The 12,124-nt window shown below is 38.0% G+C and overlaps 1 protein-coding gene and 1 long non-coding RNA gene across 2 annotated transcripts in view; one reads left to right on the top strand and one right to left on the bottom strand.

Moving 5' to 3' along the window:
• The first annotated feature begins 1,037 nt into the window (after positions 1-1,037).
• On the top strand, positions 1,038-10,325 carry tnfaip8l1 (tumor necrosis factor, alpha-induced protein 8-like 1). Its single transcript, XM_082139561.1, has 2 exons — positions 1,038-1,299; positions 8,133-10,325. Exon 2 carries the CDS (start codon positions 8,138-8,140, stop codon positions 8,696-8,698), a length of 561 nt encoding a protein of 186 aa, XP_081995687.1. The 5' UTR covers positions 1,038-1,299; positions 8,133-8,137; the 3' UTR covers positions 8,699-10,325.
• Positions 3,630-12,124, bottom strand: part of LOC309476538 — a 60,368-nt gene continuing 51,873 nt past the window's right edge. The window contains exon 2 of the long non-coding RNA XR_014198249.1: positions 3,630-6,197. This is a non-coding gene — a long non-coding RNA (uncharacterized lncRNA). The remainder of the gene's footprint in view (positions 6,198-12,124) is intronic.

Genomic DNA, 12,124 nt, shown 5'->3' with positions numbered 1-12,124 from the left:
GAGAGAGCATGGAACATGTTTAAAGTGACAGTATCATGTAGATAAATGTTGATTTTCTGCTCAATTGATAGGTTTTCTTTATTTTTAGCAGTCGATAGGCTTTGAGACGTGTCAAATGCAATAACAAAAAACATTTTAATTGATATATATTTTTTTTAAATCGTATATATTTTTATATTTATAAATAAATTAAATTGGTCACATTCAAGAAAAAAAGCATTAAAAAAGTATATGAAGAAAATTGCTGATATTTTTAAAGAAGTTGTCCATGTTGCTGTACTTTGACCCAGACGCTGCAATACAACGTTGTACCGCTGGGCGGCGCCATCGGACTGTGTAACATCCCATAATGCGCGCTGCTTTTCTTCCATAAAAACCACCGTGGAAGGTCTAATAAAACATATATTGTTTTAATAGTAATAAAAGCAACAACAAAAATAAAATAATGAAATATTATTAAATAGAAGAAACATTATTCCTATGTATTCTCATCGTACTCGATTATTTCCATCTGTGGTCGCAGGTGTTGGGGTTGTTTGTGTCATGAAGAGGATGTCATATGGTTTAAGAATTTCTAGTGTTTATTTACAGCCACCGGATGTTTTTGAATGTTTTCCATTTATAAACGGAAAAGCAGGTCAACATCCGGTGAGGATGACTCGATCTGTCTCGCACCTTTCTATACATTCCTTGTAGAGTTCACTTACAAAAATATATTAATAATACAACTATTAGCGATAAAATTCCAGGTAGGCTATATCTCACGTAAACAACCCAATGAAACTATCTATTAAGGTCGACAGCCATTTTGTTTATAGAAGAAAAATCACTAGTTACGAGAGTTCCTTCATTGTTCAACAGTATTTCCTCTGGGAAATTTTCAGCCTTGGATTTTCTCAGGATAATGACGGGAAACCACATGGAAGGCTGGACGCACGCGCCTCTCTTCCCTCTGATTGGCCCGTTGGAGAGCCAAACCCGAACGTGATTGGTCAGTTAGCACGTCACTCACCGAGCGCCTGAGACCCTCATGTTTGAAACTTTTCGAAAAGGTGGAGTCAGGTTACAAACTCTCTGGTAACCAAACGCGAAAAGAGGGAGAAGAAAACGCGTCAATTATTCACACCAGCGGCTCAGACCCAACACATACCTGTTGGACACATTTGACCGGCCTTATAAGATAGTTTTAAGCCTTATCCTTGTGTAGGGTGTTTATTGGCTGTCAGTGTATTTAAATGGAGGTTTGAAGAACGAAAGTTACACTTTAGACGCCCAGTATCCGGTTGAAATAGGCGAGAGGTGAGTGAGTGAGTTTCTAACTGCCTTCAATAACACACATTTTGCATGTCGTGCATTCATGAACACATGAAAAACGTTATTTTTCCTTCTCTGTAGATACACAAATCTATATTTTTGCATAGAACATGTGCTTTTGTTATCTATTGAGGTTATTGTTTAATGTTATTTATTCAGTAATGTCAATGCATAACGTTATGTACCTCTGTTTTGAGAATAAAAACAGAAATCATGCCTCTATTGCGTGCATAGACGTCACATTGTAAAATAACAAACCAAGATGGGAATTATTAATAGTATGTAAACACTGTTAATTTGGTAGCAACTGAAATACGTTTTGCATTTCAGTGCATGCAATGGATCAAGCACTAGTAATCCAGATTTGAGATGCAATACAATGGAAATTAGATAAGAGTAACAGGCCGGTAACTTATTGATAGAAACAGGAGGATATGACCTTATTTACTGGACTGCAAAGTTCACTTAAATGAAGGCTTCGGATGGTTGTAGCCTAGGAAACATTAACCGTCGGCATTCTTTCAGTTGTCTGGGATGTGTCTCAACCTTCAGTGTTCAGCACTCAATAGGTAGCTCTTATTTTGGGTTTAAAAGTGTTATTTCACCCAAAAATGAAAATTATCCCAGGATTTACTCACCCTCAAGCCAATCTAGGTGTATATGACATTCTTCTTTCAACACAATCAGAGTTATATTAAAAAAATAAGGCTCTTCCCAGCTTTATAATGGGAGTGAATGGTACCTGAGAAATTTGAAGCCCAAAAAAGCATATCTATCCATCATAAAAGTAATCCATATTACTTAATAAATACCTTCTGAAGCAAAGCGATGCATTTTTGTAAGATAAATATCCATATTTATAACTTTATAAACCATAAACACTGGCTTCTGGTAACGGCCGTCCAGCTCTGGAGGAAGAGTGACTTTTTTGGGGGGTTTCAAATTGTAATTTTTGGGTGAACTAACTAACATTGGGCTTTAAGGCGCACGTTAACTGGCATTTATTATATGCATACATCTTGAACAAAGATCTAAAGCCTTTACCCTCAAGACTTTGAGACTTCGTTGACCGATGCTGTTGAATATAGAGTCAGGTAGTTGGATATAAAGAACATGCTGTTTTAGTTTAGTCCATGAAGGCACGTCGATGCTGACTAAGGCATTTTGTACATGCAGGAAAAACCCTCATCCATCTTAGGCATTTTAACTTTACTAGTGGTTGACCATATCGGCCAATGCTATGACAGAGAAATAAATATGAGAGTCATTTTGAGGTCAAATTTAAAATAAGATGTACAATCGCAATTAGGAGAAACAAAGTTGCAATTCCAAGAAATAAATACACAATTACCTTTTTATTATTTTATTTTTTACTCTTAAGAATAGAATAGAATAGAATGAGGCATTTATATTAAGTGGAAACTGGTTTAAGTTTATGTTCATGCCATTAAATAAAACATTAGATGAATACAAAATTGCCCCAAATTTACTCAATATTTGATCAGAATTCACCAAAAACACTGCATTTCTGCATCTCATAACTAATGATCGCTAATTCTGTCGGAGAGACTCGTTCTCATAATGAACTTTCCAGGCTTTTGATAACCTTTGCACAAAAACACACTCAGCCGACCCAAACCCTTATTCCTAAATTGGTTCATGCATTATTAAAGTGTGGGACTAATTTGTGGAACTGGTGAATAATTCATTGGGCACCGCAGGCTTCTCTAGATCTGTGTGGCCAGAAGAAAAAAATGAATGCATTTTTGGTATAATTCTGACTGTAGCCTGTGAACCCTGCACAGCAGACGATCGATGCGAGTGAACACAGCAGATCCACATGAAGGACTTGCTGCTGCTGTTGCTGTTGCACGCTGTGGCTGTGTTGCTTCAGTCCGTACCTGAAAACAGAGCTAGTTTGAGTTTTGGACACTGGCCCTTTTGTTGGCCTTTCCAGCTGCAGGAAGCTTGTTTCTCGCTTCCTTAAGGAGGGTCATTGGGCGTCAAGAAGGTCTAAACTATTCATCCTAAACAGTGTTTGAGATTAAAATAAGTGTGTCCCAAAGCATAGCATGTTGAAAAGAGTATGCATGTCTAAAGTCCCCGGATGGTCTACTATTTCCAGTGGATTTTCGAAGTGTGGATCCGTGCTCACTATAACAGATAATATTACCCATGTTCCATTGCGTTTTGTAGGAGGAACTACAAACAAAAAAAAAACTTTAAAAAAAACATGGCCGATGTGCGTGACTGACGGTGAGAGGTTTAGATAAAAGTTTGAGTGACTAATCAAAGTTTAACCTGATAAAAAAATATTTTTATTTAATGTTATCCATCATCTGCAACAACAATGTGGACTTTTATAAAGATCCGTTTGGCCATTAACTTTTAAATGCATCATTCTGCATTAATATGAGGAGAGTCTCCGCATGAAAGACCCGCGACTGCAGATCAACATGCTTCTGCATTTCTCTCTGATACGGTAGGAAAGTAAATGAAATGTGGAGGATTTTATCTTTGACTAGATGATTGACAGGTCAGTTTACTGTGTCAGGATTCGACAGAGAGCAACCGTTAAAGACGTAATTGTATGATGTGATAGTAAGTCCCAAAGCTTGTGTACTCTTCTGCTACACACTCGTTTCTTCACAAAAAGAGTACATGCTTTTAGGGCGTAGTATAAGTAGGAGACTTGAGACGTAACAGTATACTTTGAGAAAGCAATCCATTAGGTGTAGTTCCAGCATCTACCAGCAGGGTGGAAGATAACAGCCAAACCTACAGGTGAAATCACTTGCACACCTGAAACAATCAGTTCACACACTCAGGCTTGGCTCGGTGATCTCCAATGTTCTCCAACGTCCTCCACAATCTCTTGCTTTCCCACTCCCCAGTCATGGAGAACGCAACCTTATATCTTCAGGAAGGTGAGTGTTGGCTCTGCTTGATGCTAAGCAACTCAAAACCTCGGTCTCTTGTTACAGCCTCTTTGTCCAGTGGTGAATCAAACACCACGAGCGTTGCTCTGATATCTGTGGTCGTTTCACGCTATAGTCTCAGTCTTGTACATGAGCTTTTTGAGTTTTGTTTTGCTTCCACCCTTGTAAATCTCGCCACTAATGATAATGTTGGGAAGCTGGTGAACTGCCCATTGTTGCTTGGCCAACGTTCAGCTATTTTGTTCTGCTAGTGCAAAACAAAAGAACGTAGAATACTTCAGTCTTCTCGAGATGTGCCTGTGGAGTTGTAAATACGCCCATTTTCTTCCAACACGAGATTTCTTTTGAATGGTTTTAGTGTCATCTGTATTGTGGGAGTATTTTGACAGCAGTTTTTAGGGCTCAAATGCATCTAAATCTGGTTCTAATAAAGAACCAGGCTTCATATAGGCTTTTGTAGCCTATATGACAGACTTGCACTCAACTGTATTTTCCTTTTTATGAAGTGATTTCAATTATATTTAAAGCTATTCAAAACCATCATGGTAAACAACAGTGCACATCTGAAGTGTCTCAGATGACAAGTCATTATCAGCTTTAACATATCGGCCAAATTTCCTTATAATATTAAAATTGAACATATATCGGCCAATGCCGATATATCGTGCATCCCTAGTTTTAATTCTTTATCAATGTGGCTGTAGGTTGTTTATTGGTTGTCAGGGTGTTAAAGAGTATGAAAGTTAGTAGTGCCCAAATGCATCTAGATTTGGTTTTAAACATTCAAAAATGCTTTCATAATTGTCTGACGGGAATCTGTCGGATTATCACGATCTCACCTTGTCTCTTCCTCAAACGATGTACCTTTGATCTTGACTGATATTAATACGAGGCTCAGCAACCGATGTGTAATCCCCTCAAAATAATCCAGCGTTAGAAGTGCCGCTAACTAGGGATACTAGATTGTCCCTGGGAATCGAGTCACATCAAACGTGCATTTTCAAAGAAATGCAAATTGGCGTGTGTGAAAAAAAAAAAGACAATGTTCTGGGGAAGGCATCGGTCTCGGGCCACTCGCGGTATCACTTCCTAATGACTGTGGCCTGGTTTCACAGACGGGGGTTAGATTGAGCCAGGATTAGGCCTTAGTTCAATTAGGACATTCAAGTAACTTTTTTAAAATGTGCCTTAGAAAAAGCAGTGACATATTTTAAGACAAGTTGCTCTCCATTAAAACATCTCAAACATGCATTTTAGTCTGGGACTAGACTTAAAGGATTCGTTGATTTCCGAATAAAAATGTCCTGATAATTTACTTCCCCAAGTCATCCAAGATGTTCACTTTCTTCAGTCGAAAAGAAATTAAGGTTTTTGAGGAAAACATCCCAGGATTTTTCTCCATATAGTGACTTCAATGGGGTCCAACGGGTTGAAGGTCCAAATGTGAGTTTCAGTGCAGCTTCAAAGTCTCGACACGATCCAGCCGAGGAATAAGAGTCTCATCTAGACAAACCATCGGCCATTAAAAAATATATATAAAAAAATACCACAAATGCTCGTCTTGCACGTCCACAACTTCACTCATTACGTAATCGCGTTGGAAAGGTCACATAGGCGGAAAATGTAGGGAAGGGCGAAAAACTCGTCCGACATCCTTGTTTTACCTTTTATTTATTTCTGTAAATGCCGTTTGACTTAGTCTTTACACGTTCGCTTTGTAAACACTAGGTGTTACTTCCGCCTACGTCACGCTTGACCTTTCAATGTGATTGCGTAATGCGTGCCGCACCGCAGAGCCACTGCAAGACGAGCGTTTGTGGTTAAAAACTATATAAATGTTTAATTTATTTGTTTTAATGGCGGATGGTTTGTCTAGATAAGACTCTTATTCCTCGGCTGGATCGTGTCGAGACTTTGAAGCTGCACTGAAACTCACATTTGGACCTTCAACCCGTTGAAGTCACTATATGGAGAAAAATCCTGGAATGTTTTCCTCAAAAACCTTCATTTCTTTTCGGCTGAATAAAGAAAGACATGATCATCTTGGATGACGTTGAGGTGAGTAAATGATCAAGAAATTTAAATTCTGAAGTGAACTAATCCTTAAAGCCTCCTGGCATTTGGGTTTTAATTAGAAACAATTAATCGCATTGACTCAGAGTTGAAGACATTCTGTTGTGTGCAACACGTCCCCAGGGAACGGTCATTTTAAGAAGGGGAAATTGTCCTGTCAGGCCTGTGCAAAACTTAGGAAGTCCATTGTTTTGTTAAAGCCTCTAAAGTGTAGCGTTCGGCGTGTGAGAACGGAAATGCACGGATGCCGTATTCGGATTGTTTTAGTTGCAGAAAAAAATTGTGAATGACCAGCACATTCATATTTGTTTGCAGGAAACGTGCACAAAGAGACCTTTATGTCTCGCCTTTTTGATGAGAAAAGTTGTGAAGATTTGTTTCCTCAATGTCCCGAAGCGAAACCTTCATGAAAGATTAACGTTTCATATACACTACCAGTCAAAAGTTTTGTATCGGTAAGATTTTTTTATGTTTTTAAAAGAAGTCTCTTCTGCTCACCAAGGTTGCATTTATTATATATATATATATATATATATATATATATATATATATATATATATATATATATATAAACAGTAATATTGTTAAATATTGACAATTTAAACAACTGTTTTCTATTTTAATATATTGTAAAATGTAATTTATATCCTGTGATCAAAGCATCATTACTCCAGTCTTCAGTGTCACATGATCCTTCAGTGTATTTTTATTTTTCCAGGATTATTTGATGAATAGAAAGTTCAAAAGAACAGCATTTATTTGAAATAAAATATTTTGTTTAAAAAATGAAAAAATTGTGAATAACTGTTTTCAACATTAATAATAATAATAATAATAGTACATTTTTCTTTAGCATGAAAACATCATATTGGGATGATTTTTGAAGGATCATGTGACACTGAAGACTGGAGTAATGATGCTTTGATCACTGGAATAAATGACATTTTACAATATATTCACAGAAAACAGCTGTTTTACATTGTAATAATATTTCACATTTCACAATATTATAATTTTTATTATTATAATTTTTCTGTGTATTAATCAAATAAATGCAGCCTAGGTGAACATAAGAGACTTATTTTAAAAACATTAAAAATCGTAATCGATCCAAAACCTTTGACTAAGGTTGTGTATGTCTCGCCTTTTTGATGAGAAAAGTTGGTATGATTGGTTTCCTCAATGTCCCGAAGCGAAACCTTCATGTCGCATGAATGTTTAACGTTTCACATACAAGAATGGTTTGTGTTCCTCCTATTAAATCGTGTTATTTGATTTCAACGTTTAGCATGTTTTGACTGCAACGTGGGAGTCGTTCCGGCCGAGACGCTCAAGATAAACATCTCTTTGGATCCCGGTTTGGATGCATGACTGTTGTTTGGAAGAATGCTAAACCGCAGCTCTGTTTTAAGTTTTTCTTGTTTGGAAATCTCATTTTGAATACCTCTTTCAGTGCAATACAATCACAGTACTTGCAATAGCTTTTAGTGCAATGAAAATCCTTCCAGAGGTCTTCGATCAGGGACATAGAAATGTTTATATATCCCACAGTTCAGACTAAAACAAAGATATCATCATGCCTTTGCTATTGCGGGCCCTAAATTATAAAATAATTAGCCATTTCAAGTTAGATCTGCTCCTGACTTGCCAACTTTCAAGTCATGGCTGAAAACCTACTTTTACTCACTTGCTTTTAATAATCAGCAATTTGTGCCATGTTTTTAGGAATGTTGTCTGCTTTAATTCCTACATGTCTCTTCTCCATGTCTGATGTATAAACTTTGACTCTTTGTGTCTCATCCGTAGACATCATGGACTCGTTCAGCACGAAGAACCTGGCCCTTCAGGCCCAGAAGAAGCTCATGAGCAAGATGGCGACCAAAACGATGGCCAACCTCTTCATAGACGACACCAGCAGCGAGGTACTGGACGAGCTGTACCGGGTGACCAAAGAGTACACACGAAACCGCAAGGAGGCCCAGAAGATCATCAAGAACCTCATCAAGATGGTGGTCAAGCTGGGCGTCCTCTACCGCAACGGCCAGTTCAACAATGAGGAGCTCGCGCTGGTCGAGCGCTTCCGAAAGAAAGTGCACACGCTCGCGATGACGACCGTTAGCTTCTACCAGATCGACTTCACCTTCGACCGACGCGTCATGAGCAACTTACTCAACGACTGCCGCGAACTTCTCCACCAGGCCATCAACCGGCACCTGACGGCCAAATCTCACGGGCGGATCAACCACGTCTTCAATCACTTCTCCGACTGCGACTTCCTCGCGACGTTGTACGGACCTTCGGAAGTGTATCGCGGGCACTTGCAGAAGATCTGTGAAGGAGTCAACAAGATGCTGGACGACGGAAATCTTTGATGACGGAAATGTATCTGAACGTTTTCTTCAAAGTGAGCTTAAGCTCGGGGGAAGATCGTATTCGTGAATCGGACGCTAAATGAATGTAGAACACGTACGTTTGACCTTCCAGTGAAACGTCACTCTCTGTCTTTCTCAGACACGAGGAGTTTACAGCGCAAACTCAACGCAAATCTTGCTCCTGTTTGTCTGAAGGGTTATTTAAGAACTCAGATTCACTATCAGAGGAAATCAAGAACCATTTACAAACCTTTTGATGCCAAGAGGAAATGTTCGTTTCAAGCACTGCAAACACAAAGCGCACTGGGGGAGGCGTATAACGTTTCATCTCTAATTTTAGGAAATGAGTCTGAAGGGTCACCCTCTCGCTTCCCGTAAATGGACACGCTAAAACCCAAAAGGACTGTTTGAATGTTTTTGGACATGTCTGATGTCATCTTGCGGTTTATACTGAGCTGTTTGTAAACGATCACCCCTGTGATTTCCAAACATGGTCATATAAGCGTGTTTACGTTCGTCTTGTTTGTTTATCACTCCGTACCGCCCCCTGCTGACGGGAGGCCTTTACCATGATGCAGTTTCTTACCGAGGAACGAAGAATTGTGTTGGAATGTCACTGTATTACCTTTCAGCATTTCTGTTTGCTGTTTGAATGAAGGTTTTATATGTATAATTACATGCCTGAGCCGTTATTTTCCTTTATATGTCACTTTTGATTGTTTTTCATTTAAATGAACACTCAAATCAACAAGTTAAAGCCTTAATGTCCCTGCCGTCAATAAGCTCAAAGCCGTTTTGACAGAGATCAAAGGAATACTTTGGTTATTATATACAAGTTAAGCTCTTTCGACGTCCCTTGTGGTTTCCACAACAAAACTGTAAAAGCTACCGAAAAATGTGCATAGAGGAGTGCACTTACAAGTCTATGAGGCAACTGTGGACTTGTCCCTGGCATTGTAAGTGCCCACGTTTTTATGTTTCGTGTATCGATTATAACCTAGAATATTCCAATCTTGTGTTTTTCTTTTTTACAAAATATCCTATGCTGAAAGAATCGCAAAGTTTGAGTTATTTGGATCATTTTGGGATACTTAAAGGCTCTTATTGAACGGTTTAATGTGAGTTCTTGGCCTCAAAAACATTTTATCTTTATCTATGCACTTGTTTTTCCCCTTTTGTTAATCAATAACAGAGGGTTGTTTGAATTTGTCGTCTTCCGACTAGATTTTTAAGTAAAGCTCAAGCTTACGAATAAAGTAGCTCATATTCCAAGGGGGAAAAAGTGAATTTTTCCGAGCAACTCCTCAGACTTTGGCAGCGGTGAAAGCCATACCTCCTGGTCATCCTCAAACCTCTCAGGGTTCAGGTCTTACTCATGGCGTTTTTGGCCAATTTAAACAGATTAAGGACTGCATACCTTGTTTTTCGATTTGCAGATGTTACCTGAGCATTACACGACTGTCTTTCACATTTACAACATGTTTTTAAAGTAGAATTTTAAAGGTTATTTGTGTTAGTCACAAACAAGTTCTGTTCATGTATTGTTTTCTAGAAATTATGTATATAAAAACATTATTTGTGTGTCTGTGTGTGTGTGTATATATATATAAATGTCATTCTTAAGAGGTATGCGTTGTGTTTCTTTAATGAGGAGAACTGCAGAACAATCTAGCAAAAGAGTGCAAGTAGTATTAGCATGTTTGCCCTGGATTACAGAATGTTAATCATTTTCAGGCATGCTAGTTTTTTTTTCTTTCTTTTTTTTTTCTAGAAAACCAAATCTGAACTTTTTCATTCCTCTCACATGGACTGAGCAGCAAGACTGCAGACTTTAGCATTAACATAATCCAACCCATTGTGACGTATTTCGGGTGAATTAATATCCTGGGGTGAGTGGAGGAGGGTTTTTTATTATTATGATTATTGATTGGATTGTGGAAAGTGGGTGTTTCATACCAGAATGGATGTGCTCTGGATGACAGGTGGCTGGATGAGTGTTTTAGTGATGTAAGCCAAAAAGGACAGTCGTTTCAGAAGAAGCGTAATTACATTTTAGATGAAAGATTACAAAGACTGGGGTTTTTTTTCTCAGTTGGAAGAACCAGGAATGTTTATTAATAAAGTCCTTTTTGGTCTTATTTTTACACACATTTTTAACCGATGGGTCTATATATGTATATAGACACACATGTGTATATGTCTATAAATGTTTATATATACGTCTACTTATGTCTACATATATATTGTGTATGTGTGTGTATGTATATAAACACATGTATGTGTCTGTTTATATGTCTACTTGTGTCTATAAACATGCATGTGTGTGTGTGTGTATGTATATATATGTATATATATATATATATATATATATATAGACATACATGCAAATAATATGTATGTATATAGACACGTGTATGTATATATGTGTCTATATATGTTTATAAATACATGTCTGTATAATTATATATATATATATATATATACACACACACACACGCATATATAGACATACACGCAAATATACAGTGAGGAAAATAAGTATTTGAACACCCTGCTATTTTGCAAGTTCTCCCACTTAGAAATCATGGAGGGGTCTGAAATTGTCATCGTAGGTGCATGTCCACTGTGAGAGACATAATCAAAAAAAAAAATCCAGAAATCACAATGTATGATTTTTTAACTATTTATTTGTATGATACAGCTGCAAATAAGTATTTGAACACCTGTCTATCAGCTAGAATTCTGACCCTCAAAGACCTGTTAGTCTGCCTTTAAAATGTCCACCTCCACTCCATTTATTATCCTAAATTAGATGCACCTGTTTGAGGTCGTTAGCTGCATAAAATATTTTCCTCACTGTATGTGTGTATAAATAGACGTGTGCATTGATATACATACACAGTATAGAAAACACCTCAACGTTTATAGTGTGGTATCGGTATAAAAAGGTAATCCTAGTTCTCCCTGAGGTGGTCCTGAGCTTGAAGCCAATAGCAGGGATGTTCACAGGCCTGTCGAGTGCGAGACAATATAAAAAGTCTGAAAATGTGTGACGACACGCTGGTTTCGTTTGCTATTCTTCTCACGGCTGTTTCGATGTGCCGTCCTGACACGGCTTCTGTATTCTGTGCCGATGCTCAATCCCCCTCCGGCTGATACCTGAGACGTGAGTTACAGGGACTGGAGTTCTTCAACCTGGAAAACTCTTCTCTTTTTTTATTTTCCCTCCTCCTCCTTCGCTTTTCTCTCCTCTAGAACGTCCTCTGGCTTCTAAAACCTGCTGTGTTTGTTTTCACTTAAAAAGCGAGAGTGCATGTAAAGCAATTATTTATATAATAAAAACATGGCCTAGATAAAGAAATCATTGATATTCTGCACGCCTCTCAAGGTTATGCATGCAGCGATGATAAATTCTGTCACATCACC

This window comes from Leuciscus leuciscus (assembly GCF_965113295.1).
Source record: "Leuciscus leuciscus genome assembly, chromosome: 15".
In the NCBI taxonomy this organism is placed as follows: Eukaryota; Metazoa; Chordata; class Actinopteri; order Cypriniformes; family Leuciscidae; genus Leuciscus; species Leuciscus leuciscus.
Note: the sequence above shows the minus strand (reverse complement) of the source record. Positions and strands in the feature narration are given on the sequence as shown.